The 20,709-nt window shown below is 39.2% G+C and overlaps 1 protein-coding gene across 2 annotated transcripts in view; it reads left to right on the top strand.

The window, feature by feature from the left end:
• LOC133458738 (protein NLRC5-like) overlaps positions 1-20,709 on the top strand; it is a 145,858-nt gene that overhangs the window by 112,045 nt on the left and 13,104 nt on the right. For both annotated transcript variants that reach the window (XM_061738942.1, XM_061738941.1), the window contains 4 exons: positions 5,680-5,853; positions 8,034-8,210; positions 12,858-13,031; positions 14,281-14,454. In XM_061738942.1, the coding sequence (XP_061594926.1) occupies positions 5,680-5,853; positions 8,034-8,210; positions 12,858-13,031; positions 14,281-14,454 (699 nt within the window). The remainder of the gene's footprint in view (positions 1-5,679; positions 5,854-8,033; positions 8,211-12,857; positions 13,032-14,280; positions 14,455-20,709) is intronic.

Raw genomic sequence — 20,709 nt, 5'->3', positions numbered from 1 at the left:
GTATCATCAGCATAACAATGAAAGTGTATGCCGTGATTCTGGATTATACTTCCCAACGGCTGCATGTATAAACTGAACAAGATTGGCCCTAGCACTGAACCCTGCGGAACACCATAACAGACCCTTGACTGTTCTGAAGAAACCTCATGTACATGAACAAACTGGAACCTGTCAGATAGATATGATTTAAACCAACATAGAGCTGTCCCTTTAATCCCAACAACATGCTCTAACCTGTGCAGCAAAATGCCATGATCTATAGTGTCAAAAGCAGCACTGAGGTCCAGTAGAACCAGTATGGACACTAATCCCTTATCTGAGCTCCAGTAGAACCAGTATGGACACTAATCCCTTATCTGAGGTCCAGTAGAACCAGTATGGACACTAATCCCTTATCTGAGGCCATAAGGAGGTCATTCGTGACTCGAACAAGTGCTGTCTCTGTGCTATGATGCATTCTGAACCCTGACTGAAAGACTTCAAACAGATCATTTCTATACAAATAGTCACATAACTGGCTTGAAACTGCCTTTTCCAGAATTTTAGATACAAATGGAAGGTTGGAAATTGGTCTATAATTAGCTAAGGTGTCTGGGTCAAGAGAAGGTTTTTTAAGTAAAGGTTTAATTACTGCCACTTTGAAAACCTGTGGTACATATCCTAAACTTAGGGATAGGTTAATTTGGTCCAGTATTGTCGTACCAATAAGAGAAAAAATATGTTTGAATAGTCGAGTCGGGATGGGGTCTGACATACATGTGGTTGACTTAGCTCTATTAACGAGTGAAGTCAGCTCAGGGAGGTCTATAGGATCAAAACAGTCTAGAGTCAAGTCAGAGCCTAGGGAAGTCACTAAAGCTGAAGAAACACCCACAACCGGCTGGTTGATTTCTTCTCTAATTCTCGTGATTTTACTGTTAAAGAAGCTCATAAAGTCTTCACTACTGAGAGCTGCAGGAATGCACGGCTCAACAGAGTTGTGACTCTTTGTCAGCCTGGCTACAGTGCTGAACAGAAAACGTGGGTTACTTTTGTTATCCTCTATCAACGTTGAATAATAAGCTATTCTGGCTTTGCAAATGGCTTTTTTATATACTATTAGAATATCTTTCCATTCACGATAGGAGTTTACAGACTTACAAGAGTACCACTTCCTTTCCATCTTACGCACGTTTTGTTTCAACATGCGGATATCTAAATTATACCAGGGAGTTAAGCTCCTGTGGCTAGAAACCCTCCTTTTCAAAGGAGCAACTTCATCTAAAGCTGAATGCAACAAATCAGCAGTGTTACTAGCAAGGAAATCAACATCTGTAGAGGTAGAACCCAGGTCACTGGCCTCGACTACATCACTATTTCGCACTGTCGTAAGATAAGCAATGGCCTCCCTAAATTTAACAATAACTTCATCAGACAAACATCTGCTAAAATAATACCTCCTATTTTGCACTTCAACATCAACAAAATTAAATTCAAACGTTATTAAGTAATGGTCGGATAAAAGGGAGTTTACAGGTGACACCAACAGACCATCAGTTTCAACACCGTAGGTGAGAACGAGATCGAGAGTATGATTAAAACAGTGCGTGGGTTTATTCACTTTTTGTGAGATACCCATTGATTCTAGAAGAGAATCGAAGGCTAATTTAAGATTATCGCTTTCAACATCCATATGAATGTTAAAATCACCCACTATGATGAATTTATCTGTGCTGATCAATAATCCAGAAAGGAAATCTGAAAATTCAGACAAAAACTCTAGATACGCACCAGCAGGGGGCCGGTACACTACCACTAACACAACTGGCTTCTCTGATTACCAGTTCGGAAATTTCAGACCAAGCGTGAGGCTTTCAAATGTATTATAATTGCACTTAGGTTAAATTTTTGTTTGGAGACTGGAGTTATAAATTGCTGTGACTCCTCCGCCTCGGCCCGTGCTTCTAGGAATGTGATGATTAAAGTAGCCGGGCGGAGTTGATTCATTCAAACTAACATACTCTTCCTCCTGTAACCATGTTTCTGTTAAGCAGAAAATATCACTCCTGCTCTCTGTAATTATATCATTTACTAACAGAGACTTAGAGCTTAACGATCGTATATTTAGTAGTCCGCATCTAATTTTTCGGTCTGTAATTGGTACCAAATGTACATTGGTTTTAATTTTTGCAAGGTTATTTTGGTTAACGCCTCCAAAACGCCGCACCTGGTGAACTTTTGGAGGGCGGGGAACTGCAACCACTTCTATTTTGCTAGGCACCTGGCCAGAGTCGCCAATATCATGTAATCCTACAGTTTTAGAGTCGCTAATGACATAATGCAATCCTACAGTTTTGTTGGCAGGCGTTGGTCCTCGAGAAGCAGCAGAGAAGTGTGTTAAACTACAGCTCTGCATCCTGGCCTGGACCCTGCATTGTCAGGGGGAGTGTCTAATAACATTGGCCATATTTCTAGACATAAGAGCAGCACCATCCCGGGTGGGATTTCCCCAGAATGTCTCCCAGTTGTCAATAAAGTCCACGTCGTTATCTGAACACCACCGATACAACCAGCGGCGGAGCGAGAGCATGCGACTAAACATGTCATCGCTGGTCAGATTGGGGAGGAGACCAGAAAAACCTACGGAGTCCGACATGGTTTTGGCGTAGTTACACACCGAGACAATATTCATTTTAGTTACTTCCGACTGGCGAAGACGGGAGTCGTTAGCTCCGACATTGATGATAACTTTACCATATTTACGATTACCCTTTGCCAGTAGCTTCAAATTTGCTTCTATGTCGCCCGCTCTGGCCCCCGGGATGCACCTAACTAAGGTCTCTGGAGTCGGCTTCACATGTCTGACTATGGAGTCGCCAATCACCAGGGTCGGCTTCTCAACAGATGTGTCGCTGAGTGGGGAAAAACGGTTAGACACATGAAGCGGGTGGTGGTGTTCTGTGAGCCCTTTAAGACTACGGTTCCTCCGAACCGTCACCCAGCGGTCCTGACTGGCCTGACTGGCCGGCTGCCCGGGAGCTGCAGGGGAGCGGCTACGCTCAGCTGCTACGGGCCGGTCCGCCGCTAGCTTAGCCTGGTTAGCTGAGGAGGCTCTCGGACTATGGTTTAGTTGGCCAAACCGGACCTCTAACTGACTGAGCCTCGCCTCCAGCCCTGCAAATAAGCTACACTTTAAGCACTTACCGTCTTCACTAAAGGAGGCAGAGGAATAGCTAAACATTTCACACACTGAGCAGGAAAGAGGTGAAACGGTGGGAGACGGAGAGCCCATGCTAAGATGCTAACGGAGGCTAACGGACAGAAAATGTATCGGTGATTGGTGACAGTGAAAGTTACGGAAGAGAAAATGAGCGAGTGTTGAAATAAAGACAGTAATGTACCAGATATAGTGCTATTTTACCAGAAAACAGTCTAAGTTTTAGATAAAAATTCGGGAGAGATCTGAGCCTGCACGCCGTGCAGTAGCAACAGACCGCAACACCAGGAAGTGACGCGATGCGTGACGCAATACGTTACCCAATCAGCAAGCCAACATCCATCATCAAAACGTGTGAATCGTTTGAAATGTCTCCTTAAAAACATGGAAATGTTTTTACATTTTACCAAGTTCAAATGTTTACATCAAAACTCAGCTCCAATATATGGAGCTGAATTATCATTAATTAATTAAAATGGGAATTAAATATATAATAATTAATTAAATGTGTCATTAATTAATTAAAATTAGAATGAAATATGTCATTAATTAATTAAAATACAATTCATTTTAAGTAAAAATATATATTTATTATTTCAGCATTTAATTAATTAATGACACATTTAATTAATGATTTTGTGTTGCGTGTGAATCATGAAATGTAAAACTGCATTTAATTAATTAATGACAAATTTAATTAATGATTTTGTGTTGCTGAATCATGAAATGTAAATGTAAAACTGTCAGTTTCACTCGTCAAACTCAGTGGGTGGATTCCAAACACCTCATTGGTTCCCCTGCACATCAAGTCAAGGCTAATCCAATCCACATAATGGATTGTTACAGGGCTTGTGAACCATACATCCATGTTGTGAACACATTACGATACACTAGGTGGCGCTATTCACCTCTACGTTGGTTTGGATACTCTACTCCAAAATTTTTACTCTACTCCAAAATGTTTACTCTACTCCAAAATGTTATTGGCAACCACTGAAACATCGCTCCTCTAACCACAAATGTTGAAACAGCAAGGTGTACAAAATGTAAAAATCCTGCCCAGAGCTCCTGAGAGAAGCAGCGAGTTTAATCTTAGAAGCTCTGAGCAGAATTCCTCCGGCTCCAGCGGCTCCGTCACAGCAGATACCTGCTGCTGCATCACGCAACTCTCTACAACACACAACTCTCTACAACACACAACTCTCTACAACACGCAACTCTCTACAACACGCAACTCTCTACAACACACAACTCTCTACAACACACAACTCTCTACAACACACAACTCTCTACAACACACAACTCTCTACATCACACAACTCTCTACAACACGCAACTCTCTACAACACGCAACTCTCTACAACACGCAACTCTCTACAACACGCAACTCTCTACAACACACAACTCTCTACAACACACAACTCTCTACAACACACAACTCTCTACAACACACAACTCTCTACAACACACAACTCTCAACAACTCTCTACAACACACAACTCTCTACAACACACAACTCTCTACAACACGCAACTCTCTACAACACGCAACTCTCTACAACACGCAACTCTCTACAACACGCAACTCTCTACAACACACAACTCTCTACAACACACAACTCTCTACAACACACAACTCTCTACAACACGCAACTCTCTACAACACACAACTCTCTACAACACACTACTCTCTACAACTCTCTACAACACACAACTCTCTACAACACACAACTCTCTACAACACACAACTCACAGCTGTCATGTTTAGAAAGGCTTTCAGACCAAAGCAGTGGATTCCACTAGATTTGCGTTAGCTCCGCCCACTGAGTTTGACGAGTGAAACTGACAGTTTTACATTCACATTTCATTATTCAGCAACACGAAATCATTAATTAAATGTGTCATTAATGAATTAAATGCTGAAATAATAAATATATATTTTTACTTAAAATGAATTGTATTTTAATAAATTAATGACATATTTCATTCTAATTTTAATTAATTAATGACACATTTAATTAATTAATGATATATTTAATTCCCATTTTAATTAATTAATGATGTATTTATTTATTTAATTTTGGCACAAAAAATCCTCCATACCAATAAACTTTTACCTGCATTTAATATTCACATAGAAAGACTGATATTTGAATTCAAAGTCTACCAAAACTGTGTCTGCCATTAAAAACTACATTAAACCCTGGAGCATCAATTAGTTTCTATATTTTCACGAGTATTTGGTTCAGCACAAACTCAGACTTTTCTAATAATCCAGTCAATAATACTGAAGAGAAATATACGCAGACTATTGATCACATGTGTGACATCAATATGAACATCAGCCTTCATAAAGTCCATCACCTTTCTAATTCTCATCTGTATGGAGCATTTATAATGATGAAGATGATGCTGAATTGTAATTTATCTGTAAAATGATGAAGATGATGCTGAATTGTAATGTATCTTTTATTCTCTATTCAGGTTGGTAAATTGCAGTTTGTCAGAGATCAGCTGTTCTTCTCTGGACTCAGCTCTGGAGTCCAACCCCTCCCATCTGAAACTTCTGGACCTGAGTTACAACAACCTGCAGGGTTCAGGAGTGGAACATCTGAGTGGATTTCTGGAGAGTCCAGACTGCAGACTGGAGACTCTGAGGTCAGACATGTTTTAGTTGTGTGTTCAGATGAATCTGATGTGAAAGTTGTGTTGACACTAACCTGCAGACATCAGGCTGATCTTCTACTGATCCACACTGACCATCTGACTGCTCTCAGTTCTTATTCTCTGCTTTAGTTTCATCTTAAACTTCCTCTTCTGATTCATTACATAAAACTAAACATGTGAATGTGTCAGACAGGAACAAATGAAGAACCAGAGATGTGTCTGAACCTGGAATAAAACATCTGAACAAACATGAATTAACTTTACAGCTAATACGTTCAGAAATGTCATCCAGATGTTAATAAACTGAGAGAGTCTGACAGACAATAGTGGACAGACTGAATGTGTAGTCGTCCAATATATGAGTTATAGAGCTCATTTACTAAATAACTTCTTACTGTGGCTGAAATCAGTCAAACCAACGTTGGCCTCCTTTGACTACCGTTAAATTTCATTTTAACAAATACAAGTTTACCAAATATAAAACTCTAAACATGGAAAAACATCTCTTTCTAGGTTTTTACTATCATGTCTTAATAAGTCTGCTGAGATCATTTCATCCAGGTGACATCAAGACATAAGGTGCAACAAATAATGTCTTTTTATGGTTTTCAGTGTGTAAAACTAAATATAAATACATGTGTGTTGAAGTAAGAATCAAATCAAATCAAATCAAACTTTATTTGTAAAGCACCTTTCATACAAAAAATGTAACACAAAGTGCTTTTCATAAAACATAAACATAAAATGTATTAATGCCCCCCCGCCAAGAAAACTGAAATATAGCTGCTGTCTAGACGATGAGTTTCCTTCATCAGCAACAAAACATCCAACAAGAACATCAGAAACTTTGTGATGAAATTATGTCGTCACTCAATCAACTTTTTCAGAGAAAATGCTTGAAAAAACTCCTAAACAGACAAATATGTACTGATTGATGAAGAAATGTCTCCTTAAAAACACGGAAATGATGGATATTGTTCATTTATTCATCGTTTAAAGCGACAGTACGTAACTTTTCCACCTTAATATAATATTTCCAGAGTCATTGTGATGGAACATCAACTTACAACAGGTTTAATGAACCTCTGTCATGGTCTGAGGGGTCTGTATTGCCTTCACTGGCACTATGTAACTTGGAGGAGCATGGTAGGAACCCTGCCACACTACTGGTAAAGCAGTACCGCTTTTGTCCAAAGGAGACGCCAAACTCAACAAAAGCTGAAAGTTACATTGTGCTGCTTTAAGGGAAAAAAAACATTTTAACAAGTTCACATTTTTACATCAAAACTCACCTCCAATAAACTTTTACCTTCATTTAATATTTTCCTTGCCACTGTTTGGCTTAAGGTTTTTCTCCCACTATGGGAGTTTTTACCTGCCATTGTTTATATAATAATTGCTCGGGGGTTTATGTTTATGTTTATGTTCATGTTCTGGATCTCTGGAAAGCGTCTAGAGACAACATCTGTTGTATTAGACGCTATATAAATAAAATTGAATTGAATTGAATTGAATTTACATAGAAAGACTGATATTTGAATTCAAATTCCATCAAAACTGTTTCTGCCATTAAAAACTACATTAAACCCTGGAGCATCAATTAGTTCCCATATTTTGACGAGTATTTGGTTCTGGTTTCCCTGTAAGGGTTCAGATTTGTACGTTTTTGTACCATCATGCATCTGTTCTTGATGAATCAAATGTTTTAATCAGACAAAAGTTTTCTGCACCAGTTCCAGATCCATCACTGGAGAAGAGGTGTCTTTCATGAATGCTGAATAAACACAGACGTCCTCCTGTCCTGAAACTCTTTCTCTGCTCACAAAGTCCTTCTAGGAATGAAAACTTTATTGTCCAAAACATAATTTACAAACAGACGTGTTATTGGGACAGAAACACGTGACATGAATGGACTTTACATGGTCTAGACTGTCGTCCTCATCACTGACTTTATTGAAATCAGCACAAACTCAGACTTTTCTGATCATCAAGTCAATAATACTGAAGAGAAATATACGCAGACTATTGATCACATGTGTGACATCAATATGAACATCTGCCTTCATAAAGTCCATCACCTTTCTAATTCTCATCTGTATGGAGCATTTAGAATGATGAAGATGATGATGAATTGTAAGGGTTAGGGTTTTAGTCTTTTATTCTTTATTCAGACTGGAGAGGTGCAGGTTGTCAGAGATCAGCTGTTCTTCTCTGGGCTCAGCTCTGAAGTTCAACCCCTCCCATCTGGAACATCTGGACCTGAGTAACAACCTCAACCTGCAGGATTCAGGAGTGAAACATCTGAGTGGATTTCTGGAGAGTCCAGACTGCAGACTGGAGGATCTGAGGTCAGACATGTTTTAGTTGTGTGTTCAGATGAATCTGATGTGAAAGTTGTGTTGACACTAACCTGCAGACATCAGGCTGATCTTCTACTGATCCACACTGACCATCTGACTGCTCTGAGTTCTTCTTCTCTGCTTTAGTTTCATCTTAAACTTCCTCTTCTGATTTATGACATGAAACTAAACATGTGAATGTGTCAGACAGGAACAAATGAAGAACCAGAGATGTGTCTGGACCTGGAATAAAACATCTGAACAAACATGAATTAACTTTACAGCTAATACGTTCAGAAATGTCCTCCAGGTGTTTCAGTTTCAGTTTCAGTTTATTTTTATTTGTTAGAGAGGGACAACGTACATTAAGAAACATTTTATAAAATAAAGTGTAAATGTACCCAATTGTAGCCAAAAGGCTAGTTTACATTGGCAGTCCTCCTGCCAGAAATAATAGGCTAGTACCTAGTAAAAAAGATTAAAACACAAGTACAAACACATCAGCAATAACATATAACATATATAATTCATCCCTTACAATATGCAGTTCATCCCCACATCGATAGTTTACACATCAATGTTCACATCTTTGATTATAAATCAACCAATTCCTAAGATTATATTTGAAGACGTTGTATGAAATGGACTCTCTAATGTTCTGTGGGATGTTATTCCACTCAGGTGCTGTTTTAGAAGAGAAAACTGATTGCCCAAATGCGCTCTTTCTAAAGGGGATTTAGCAGTCTCCTCTGGCTGTCCCTCTGGTAACTCTGGCTTCCCCTCCAGTAACTCTGGCTTCCCCTCCAGTAGCACCAGTTACAGAGGAGCGGAAATGGACCAACTTAGTAGTTTATATTTTTGTAAAATTGCACAATGATGAGAAAATCTTGGTTTTTTATCTAGTATTTTGAGTGCTTGTTTGTATAGAGAAATAACCAGTGTTGTTGTGGGGATGTTAGCAATAGACCAGGTGGGTAGACAGTAGTTTATGTAGGATAGTATGAGAGAAAACATGTACATTTTCGCTGCCTCTGTGGACATGTGGTTCCTGAGATGCCGGAAATTTGCTAGAGTGAACTTGAGATTTTTACAGATCTTTGAAATATGATTTTTGAATGTGAGGTGACAGTCAATCACAATACCTAGATATTTATATTATTTTACTATTTGGATCCTCTGTCCTGCAATAAAGACATCCGGTTCTCTGTGCACTTTGTTTGTTTTTGCAAAGAACATTGCAACCGTTTTAGTGTTGTTGAGTTGTAAACAGCAGTTATGTAACCAATCAGATATTTTAACCATGGCTCTCGTCAGTTGTGCAGCTGCATCAGAATGGTCTTTACCTTTCACAAAAATGACGATGTCATCAGCATACATAATTACTTCACAGTCTGGACATGCATATGGTAGATCGTTTATGTATAGACTGAAGAGGATTGGCCCCAGGACCGAGCCTTGGGGTACCCCTGTACTAAGGTCTTTGAATGTAGAGATTGAGTTCCGGCTTTTGACACACTGAGTTCGAGAAGAAAGATATGATTTGAACCAGACAGATGAAAACTCAGAAAAGTTAAATTGACTAAATTTAGATAGCAAAATATTGTGATTGACTGTATCAAAAGCTTTTCGTAAATCCAAGAAAACAGCACCAACAACTCCACCCCTGTCCATTAGATTCTTAATCCTTTCTATGAAGTAGACAGTTGCAGTTTCTGTAGAATGATTGGCCCTGAAACTGTTGCATTGGATGTAGAAGCTGATTAGTATTTAGATGAGAAATTAATTGTTCGGCCACCAGTTTTTCAATTATCTTAGACATGATGGGTAGTATACTTATGGGTCTATAATTTGATGTAGATGCAGGGTCACCACTTTTGAAAATGGGCACAACAACAGCAGGTTTCCAATGTTCTGGGAAACTTCCTTCAATCCTGGAGAATGAAATATTAGTAATGTGAGCAATCGGTTTTGTAAGTAGAGAGCCGAGATCTTTAATCATAGCAGAGTCATACACGTCTTTAGACCATTTTGGTTTTAATGAATCAATCACTTTCGATACTTGAGATTCCGTCACACTTTTCAGGTCGAAAATAGGTACATCTGGGTTTGGGGCCACAATGCTACGTTGTTGCTGCAAAGGAAAACTGCTAGCAATACTAGCAACAGATTCTACAAAGTAGTCATTCAAGGCTTCAGCCACCACAGACGATTTGTTTGTCAGAGTACTGTTAATCCTTAATTCGATATGTTTTCTAGCACTATTTTGTCCTATTAACTTCTTAATTTGCTGCCATATAACTTTTTGATTTCCTTTAGAATTAGCTATTATGTCTAGGAAATAATTTGCCTTGGCTTTTCTTATTTCTCTTGTCACTTTATTTCTTAATGATGCGAACTTGCACCTATCAGTTGTTAATTTAGATCTCAGAGAAGCTTTTAGGGCCTGATCCCGTTTTCTCATCAGTTGGAATATAGTTTTATTTATCCATGGAAGAGATGCCTTTTTAATTTTGCTTAGGGATTTCACAGAGAAATCCCTAATTATTGTATTCAATGTTTCGGTAAGGCATTGACTAGTGTAACTCACATCATTAGATTCAAGCAAATCATCCCACTTAATATCCTTTACAGCATTTTTGAATTCTTCCTTTTTGTTGTTTGGAATTTTCATAACACTCGGATTCAGTCTTGAGACTGAACTTTTCTTTCCATTTAATTTTCTAGCCACTAAAATCATGTTATGGTCAGACAGCCCAGTTAACAGATTATATGATTTACTTATTCTATCTGGCATGTTACTAAAAAATAGGTCAATCTGTGTTGAGGAAGAGTTGGTAATCCTAGTTGGTCCCTGAATTATTTGTGATAGGCTAAAGCTGTCCGTTACTTGTTTAAGTTGCTGTCTTGCTGATCTATCTTGCCAATTGACGTTAAAATCTCCCATCACAACTACTTCTCTGTTAAAATTACATTGCTTTAATAAATCCCTAAACTTATCAAAAAAACTAACATTTGATGAAGGAGGGCGGTAAATCACGATAAGAGTAAATGACATCACCGGTGAAGTACAATATTCAAGCCCAGACATTCCAGTTCACAATTTATAAATTCTATTTCATTGCAACAGATCGTATCCCTTACAAAGCAAATTACACCTCCACCCCTCCCCTGTTTGCGATCAGTTCTAAAAGTGTTAAAACCGGGCACAGATAGAGCAGCACTTGGCGAGTTTTCATTTAACCAGGATTCACTCATAGACAAGTAATCAAGTAAAGTGTTAATAAACTGAGAGAGTCTGACAGACAATATGTCAAGGTTGACATTCCCCCCAGCTTTCAGTTTCTGTCTTGCCCCGCCTGTGTCCCATCTGCCCTGATTGTGTCTGCACCTGTGTCTCGTCATGTCTCGTAATCCCCTCAGTATATCTGATCTTGTCATCCCCTTGTTCCCTATCGGACCGTACTGTTTGTTCCCCATGTTTCCTCCCACGTTTTGCTCCTCAAGTTTTTTGATCCCTTTTTAATTTATCTTGAACCTGCTCTGCAGCGCTTTAGTTTTTTTTTTTTTTTTTTGAATAAATCCTTTTGTTTTTGAGAACTCCTGCCTCCAGCCTCCCTCTCTCTCCTGCGTTTGGGTCCACACCTTACCCCCAGACGTGACACAATAGTGGACAGACTGAATGTGTAGTCGTCCAATATATGAGTTATAGAGCTCATTTACTAAATAACTTCTTACTGTGAATGAAATCAGTCAAACCAACATTGGCTTCCTTTGACTAACATTAAATTTCATTTTAACAAATACAAATTTACCAAATATAAAACTCTAAACATGGAAAAACATATTTTTCTGTGTTTTTAATATTATTCCTCAATATGTCGGTTAAGATCATTTCATCCAGGTGACATCAAGACATAAGGTGCAACAAATAATGTCTTTTTATGGTTTTCAGTGTGTAAAACTAAATATAAATACATGTGTGTTGTAGTTAGTAAACTGAAATAAAGCTGTTGTCTAGACGATGAGTTTCCTTCATCAGCAACAAAACATCCAACAAGAACATCAGAAACTTTGTGTTGAAACTGTGTCGTCACTCAATCAACTTTTTCAGAGAAAATGTTTGAAAAAACTCCTAAACAGACAAATATGTACTGATTGATGAATAAATGTCCCCTTAAAAACATGGAAATGTTTTTACATTTTACCAAGTTCTAATTTTAACATCAAAACTCAGCTCCATTAAACTTTTACATGCATTTAATATTTACATAGAAAGACTGATATTTGAATTCAAATTCCATCAAAACTGTTTCTGCCATTAAAAACTACATTAAACCCTGGAGCATCAATTGGTTTCCATATTTTCACGAGTATTTGGTTCAGCACAAACTCAGACTTTTCTGATCATCAAGTCAATAATACTGAAGAGAAATATACGCAGACTATTGATCACATGTGTGACATCAATATGAACATCTGCCTTCATAAAGTCCATCACCTTTCTAATTCTACTCTGTATGGAGCATTTATAATGATGAACATGATGCTGAATTGTAATTAATCTGTAAAATGATGAAGATGATGCTGAATTGTAATTTATCTGTAAAATGATGAAGATGATGCTGAATTGTAATTTATCTTTTATTCTTTATTCAGATTGATGGACTGCAGGTTGACAGAGATCAGCTGTTCTTCTCTGGTCTCAGCTCTGAAGTCCAACCCCTCCCATCTGAAACATCTGGACCTGAGCAGGAACTACCTGAAGGATTCAGGAGTGAAACATCTGTGTCGATTTCTGAAGAGTCCAGACTGCAGACTGGAGTATCTGGGGTCAGACATGTTTTAGTTGTGTGTTCAGATGAATCTGATGTGAAAGTTGTGTTGACACTAACCTGCAGACATCAGGCTGATCTTCTACTGATCCACACTGACCATCTGACTGCTCTGAGTTCTTCTTCTCTGCTTTAGTTTCATCTTAAACTTCCTCTTCTGATTCATTACATAAAACTAAACATGTGAATGTGTCAGACAGGAACAAATGAAGAACCAGAGATGTGTCTGAACCTGGAATAAAACATCTGAACAAACATGAATTAACTTTACAGCTAATACGTTCAGAAATGTCATCCAGATGTTAATAAACTGAGAGAGTCTGACAGACAATAGTGGACAGACTGAATGTGTAGTCGTCCAATATATGAGTTATAGAGCTCATTTACTAAATAACTTCTTACTGTGGCTGAAATCAGTCAAACCAACGTTGGCTTCCTTTGACTAACATTACATTTAATTTTAACAAATACAAGTTTACCCAATATAAAACTCTAAACATGGAAAAACATATTTTTCCATGTTTTTAATATTATTCCTCAATATGTCTGTTAAGATCATTTCATCCAGGTGACATCAAGACATAAGGTGCAACAAATAATGTATTTTTATGGTTTTCAGTGTGTAAAACTAAATATAAATCCATGTGTGTTGAAGTTAGTAAACTGAAATAAAGCTGTTGTCTAGACGATGAGTTTCCTTCATCAGCAACAAAACATCCAACAAGAACATCAGAAACTTTGTGTTGAAACTATGTCGTCACTCAATCAACTTTTTCAGAGAAAATGTTTGAAAAAACTCCTAAACAGACAAATATGTTCTGATTGATGAAGAAATGTCTCCTTAAAAACAAGGAAATGTTTTTACATTTTACCAAGTCAAAATTTTAACATCAAAACTCAGCTCCAATAAACTTTTACCTGCATTTAATATTCACATAGAAAGACTGATATTTCAATTCAAAGTCTACCAAAACTGTTTCTGCCATTAAAAACTACATTAAACCCTGAAGCATCAATTAGTTTCCATATTTTCACGAGTATTTGGTTCAGCACAAACTCAGACTTTTCTGAACATCAAGTCAATAATACTGAAGATAAATATACGCAGACTATTGATCACATGTGTGACATCAATATGAACATCAGCCTTCATAAAGTCCATCACCTTTCTAATTCTCATCTGTATGGAGCATTTATAATGATGGAGATGATGCTGAATTGTAATGTATATTTTATTCTTTATTCAGATTGGAGTTCTGCAGGTTGACAGAGATCAGCTGTTCTTCTCTGGGCCCAGCTCTGAAGTCCAACCCCTCCCACCTGAAACATCTGGACCTGAATAGCGACTACCTGTGTGATTCAGGAGTGAAACATCTGTGTGGATTTCTGGAGAGTCCAGACTGCAGACTGGAGACTCTGGAGTAAGACATGTTTTAGTTGTGTGTTCAGATGAATCTGATGTGAAAGTTGTGTTGACACTAACCTGCAGACATCAGGCTGATCTTCTACTGATCCACACTGACCATCTGACTGCTCTGAGTTCTTCTTCTCTGCTTTAGTTTCATCTTAAACTTCCTCTTCTGATTCATTACATAAAACTAAACATGTGAATGTGTCAGACAGGAACAAATGAAGAACCAGAGATGTGTCTGAACCTGGAATAAAACATCTTCACAAACATGAATTAACTTCACAGCTAATACGTTCAGAAATGTCATCCAGTTGTTAATAAACTGAGAGAGTCTGACAGACAATAGTGGACAGACTGAATGTGTAGTCGTCCAATATATGAGTTATAGAGCTCATTTACTAAATAACTTCTTACTGTGGCTGAAATCAGTCAAACCAACGTTTGCTTCCTTTAACTAACATTAAATTTCATTTTAACAAATACAAGTTTACCAAATATAAAACTATAAACATGGAAAAACATATTTTTCTGTGTTTTTAATATTATTCCTCAATATGTCTGTTAAGATCATTTCATCCTGTTGAAATCAAGACATAAGGTTTCAACAAATAATGTCTTTTTATGGTTTTCAGTGTGTAAACCTAAATATAAATACATGTGTGTTGAAGTTAGTAAAGTGAAATAAAGCTGCTGTCTAGACGATGAGTTTCCTTCATCAGCAACAAAACATCCAACAAGAACATCAGAAACTTTGTGTTGAAACTATGTCGTCACTCAATCAACTTTTTCAGAGAAAATGTTTGAAAAAACTCCTAAAAGACAAATATGTTCTGATTGATGAAGAAATGTCCCCCTAAAAACATGGAAATGATGAATATTGTTCATTTATACATCATTTGAGGGAAAAAAAACATTTAAACCAGTTCAAATTTTTACATCAAATCTCAGCTTGAATATACTTTTACCTTCATTTATATTTCCATAGAAAGACTGATATTTGAATCCAAATTCCATCAAAACTGTTTCTGTAATTAAAAACTACATTAAACCCTGGAACATCAATTAGTTTCTATATTTTGACGAGTATTTGGTTCTAGTTTTCCTGTAAGGGTTCAGATTTGTACGTTTCTGTACCATCATGCATCTGTTCTTGATGAATCAAATGTATTAATCAGACAAAAGTTTTCTGCACCAGTTCCAGATCCATCACTGGAGAAGAGATGTCTTTCATGAATGCTGAATAAACACAGACGTCCTCCTGTCCTGAAACTCTTTCTCTGCTCACAAAGTCCTTCTAGGAATGAAAACTTTATCGTCCAAAACATCATTTACAAACAGACGTGTTATTGGGACAGAAACACGTGACATGAATGGACTTTACATGGTCTAGACTGTCGTCCTCATCACCAGTGTTGGGTGTAACGCGTTACAAAGTAACTTGTTACTGTCACGAGATTACATTCGCCAGTAACGCAGTAATGTAACGCGTTACAGTTGTAATTTGGGTAATCCCGTTATAGTTACTCTAAGACAAAAAAAAATGTTACTTTAGTTACTTTAAGCTTTTCAGCTACATGTAAAACAGGAGAACAGAAAATAAAGTCAAACTTGCCTTTCATGCGTCTTCACCATGGATCTATTATGGTCTTCACAAGTTGCGCAACACTTGTCTGGCTTAAGTACGGTACGGTGCGCGTCGCCGCGTACCCTACGCCGTAGGCTCTGCGTCGATTTAACGCAGAACCATAAATCAGCCTTAAACGTGATCTTACGGGATTTTACGGGATTTTACGGGACTTCTGCTGCTGATCTGGGCACTGCAGTAATAAGGTTCCAACTACAGGACTGTCTCAGAAAATTAGAATATTGTGATAAAGTTCTTTATTTTCTGTTATGCAATTAAAAAAACCAAAAAGGTCATACATTCTGGATTCATTACAAACCAACTGAAATATTGCAAGCCTTTTATTATTTTAATAATGCTGATTATGGCTTACAGTTTAAGATTAAGATTCCCAGAATATTCAATTTTTTTTAGATAGGATATTTGAGTTTTCTTAAGCTATAAACCCTGATCAGCAATATCAAAATAATAAAAGGATTGCAATATTTCAGTTGATTTGTAATGAATCCAGAATGTATGACATTTTTAGGGCCCGAGCACCTTCAGTGCGAAGGCCCTATTGTATCTGTAGGATTTTTAGGGCCCGAGCACTTGCAGTGCGAAGGCCCTATTGTATTTGCAGGAATTCTTTGTATTATTTTTTTTATTATTAGGGCCCGAGCACCTTCAGTGCGAAGGCCCTATTGTATCTGTAGGATTTTTAGGGCCCGAGCACTTGCAGTGCGAAGGCCCTATTGTATTTGCAGGAATTCTTTGTATTATTTTTTTTATTATTAGGGCCCGAGCACCTTCAGTGCGAAGGCCCTATTGTATCTGTAGGAATTCTTCGCGTTATTATTATTTTTCTGACAAAAGGAGGGCCTTTTTGCCCTCCTAAACGTGCCCAAAAAAGTCACCAAATTTTGCATGCAAGTCAGGCCTGGCGAAAAATTTGATATTTAATGGTTTACATTAATGGGCATGGCAAAATGGCTCAACAGCGCCCCCTTGAAAACTTTGTGCCTCAAGCCCCACGATACGGTTTGACGTACATGCACGAAAATCGGTACACAACTGTATCATGGGGCAACTTAAAGAAAAGTCTCTTGGAGCCATGCCCGAAACCGAACAGGATGTCGGCCATTTTGAATTAATCGTGTCATTTTGGCGAAATTTATGCCATTCCTTCGGCAGTTAATACGGCCCGAACCGTAACGTGCCCCCAAGTGTGTTATACATCAAAATGTGCGTCTCCATCCTCCGACACCACGCATTACTTTTCTCTTTCAAAAGCGTTACCGTGGCGACGCTAGATGCCAAAAAGCGCGCCCACCCTTCATCTGATTGGTTCAGACAGAAAAAACTTTGTGCCTCAAGCCCCACAATACGGTTTGACGTACATGAACGAAAATCGGTACACACCTGTATCATGTCACTACTTAAAGAAAAGTCTATTGGCGCCATGGCCGACACCGAACAGGAAGTCGGCCATTTTGAACATTCTGAATTAATCGCGTAATTTTGGAGCAATATATGCCATTCCTTCGAGAATGAATACGGCCCGAACCGTATCGTGCACCCAGGTGTGTTATACATCAAAATGTGCGTCTCAATCCTGCGACTACACGCATTACTTTTCTCTTTCAAAAGTGTTACCGTGGCGACGCTAGACGCCAACAAGCGCACCCCCCCTTCATCTGATTGGTCCATATTTGATAGTTCCCCAAAAGGCACCAAATTTGGCATGCAAGCCAGGCCTGGCGAAAAATTTGATATTTCATGGTTTGGATTAATGGGCGTGGCCTAACGGCTCAACAGCGCCCCCCGGAAAACTTTGTGCCTCAAGCCCCACAATACGGTTTGACGTACATGCACGAAAATCGCTACACACCTGTATCATGGCACAACTTAAAGAAAAGTCTCTTGGCGCCATGGCCGAAACCGAACAGGATGTCGGCCATTTTGAATAAATTGTGTAATTTTGGCGCAATTTATGCCATTCCTTCGGCAATTAATACGGCCCGAACCGTAATGGGCACCCAGGTGTGTTATACTTCAAAATTTGCGTCTCCATCCTGCGACAACACGCATTACTTTTCTCTTTCAAAAGTGTTACCGTGGCGACGCTAGACGCCAAAAGGCGCGCCCCCCCCTTCATCTGATTGGTCCATATTTGATAGTTCTCCAAAAGTCACCAAATTTTGCATGCAAGCCAGGCCTGGCGATACATTTGATATTTCATGGTTTAATGGGCGTGGCCTAACGGCTCAACAGCGCCCCCTAGAATACTTTTATCTGCCATAACTTTTGAATGGTTTGACATAGGAAGTCGTGGGTGGTGTCATGGGACTCTGTAATGAGTCCTTAAGCTTCGTTGGCCTTATTTAGCCCCGCCCCTTCTTCTGATTGGTTGTCCCGATTTTCTGCTATAACTTTGGAATGGTTTGACATAGAGAGTCGTGGGTGGTGTCATCAGATTCTGTATGGAGTCCTTGACCTTCATTGGGCTGAATTAGCCCCACCCCTTCTTCTGATTGGTTGTCCCTTTTTTCTGCTATAACTTTTGAATGGTTTAACATAGAGAGTTGTGGGTGGTGTCTTTTCTTATATGCTTATGGGGGGCGGTGGCCGTGAGTGCGAGGGCCCGTTCATCGCTGCTTGCAGCTTTAATTAGGGCCCGAGCACCTTCAGTGCGAAGGCCCTATTGTATCTGTAGGAATTCTTCGCGTTATTAGGGCCCGAGCACTTGCAGTGCGAAGGCCCTATTGTATTTGCAGGAATTTTTATTATTATTAGGGCCCGAGCACTTGCAGTGCGAAGGCCCTCTTGTATTTGCAGGAATTTTTATTATTATTTTCCTGACAAAAGGAAGGCCTTTTTGCCCCCCTAAAAGTGCCCAAAAAGTCACCAAATTTTGCACCCAAGTCAGGCCTGGCAAAAAATTTGATATTTAATGGTTTGCATTAATGGGCGTGGTAAAATGGCTCAACAGCGCCCCCTTGAAAACTTTGTGCCTCAAGCCCCAAGATACGGTTTGACGTACATCCACGAAAATCGGTACACACCTGTATCATGGGACAACTTAAAGAAAAGTCTCTTGGCGTCATGCCTGAAACCGAACAGGATGTCGGCCATTTTGAATTAATCGTGTCATTTTGGCAAAATTTATGCCATTCCTTCGGCAGTTAATTCAGCCCGAACCGTAACGTGCACCCAGGTGTGTTATACATCAAAATGTGCGTCTCCATCCTCCGACACCACGCATTACTTTTCTCTTTCAAAAGCGTTACCGTGGAGACGCTAGACGCCAAAAAGCGTGCCCACCCTTCATCTGATTGGTTCAGACAGAAAAAACTTTGCGCCTCAAGCCCCAGAATACGCTTTGACGTACATGAACGAAAATCGGTACACACCTGTATCATGTCGCAAGTAAAAGAAAAGTCTCTTGGCGCCATGGCCGAAACCGAACAGGAAGTCGGCCATTTTGAACATTCTGAATTAATCGCGTAATTTTGGAGCAATATATGCCATTCCTTCGAGAATTAATTCAGCCCGAACCGTATCGTAAACCCAGGTGTGTTATACATCAAAATGTGCGTCTCCATCCTGCGACTACTCGCATTACTTTTCTCTTTCAAAAGTGTTACCGTGGCGACGCTAGACGCCAACAAGCGCACCCCCCCTTCATCTGATTGGTCCATATTTGATAGTTCCCCAAAAGTCACCAAATTTTGCACCCAAGTCAGGCCTGGTGAAAAATTTGATATTTAATGGTTTGCATTAATGGGCGTGGCAAAATGGCTCAACAGCGCCCCCATAGAAAACTTTGTACCTCAAGCCCCACAATACGGTTTGACATACATGCATGAAAATCGCTACACACCTGTATCATGGCGCAACTTAAACAAAAGTCTCTTGGAGCCATGGCCGAAGCCGAACAGGAAGTCGGCCATTTTGAATTAATTGTGTAATTTTGGCGCAATTTATGCCATTCCTTCGGCAATTAATACGGCCCGAATCGTAATGTGCAGCCAGGTGTGTTATACATCAAAATGTGCATCTCCGTCCTGCGACTACGCGCATTACTTTTCTCTTTCAAAAGCGTTACCGTGGCGACGCTAGACTCCAAAAGGCGCGCCCCCCCTTCATCTGATTGGTCCATATTTGATAGTCACCAAATTTTGCATGCAAGCCAGGCCTGGCGATACATTTGATATTTCATGGTTTGCATTAATGGGCGTGGCCTAACGGCTCAACAGCGCCCCCTAGAATACTTTTATCTGCCATAACTTTGGAATGGTTTGACATAGAGAGTCGTGGGTGGTGTCATGGGACTCGATATTGAGTCCTTGACCATAATTGGTGAAAATTAGCTCCGCCCCTTCTTCTGATTGGTTGTCCATATTTCCTGCTATAAATTTTGAATGTTTTGACATAGAGAGTCGTGGGTGATGTCACCTGAATCGGTATTGAGTCCTTGAGCTTCATTGGCCTGAATTATTCCCGCCCCTTCTTCTGATTGATTTTCCCGATTTTCTGCCATAACTTTGGAATGGTTTGACATAGAGAGTCGTGGGTGGTGTCATCAGACTATGTATGGAGTCCTTGACCTTCATTGGCCTGAATTAGCCCTGCCCCTTCTTCTGATTGGTTGTTCCTTTT

Source organism: Cololabis saira, chromosome 13 (genome assembly GCF_033807715.1).
Source record: "Cololabis saira isolate AMF1-May2022 chromosome 13, fColSai1.1, whole genome shotgun sequence".
NCBI lineage: Eukaryota > Metazoa > Chordata > Actinopteri > Beloniformes > Belonidae > Cololabis > Cololabis saira.
The sequence above is the reverse complement of the archived record's forward strand: the minus strand, read 5'-3'. Positions and strand labels throughout refer to the sequence as shown.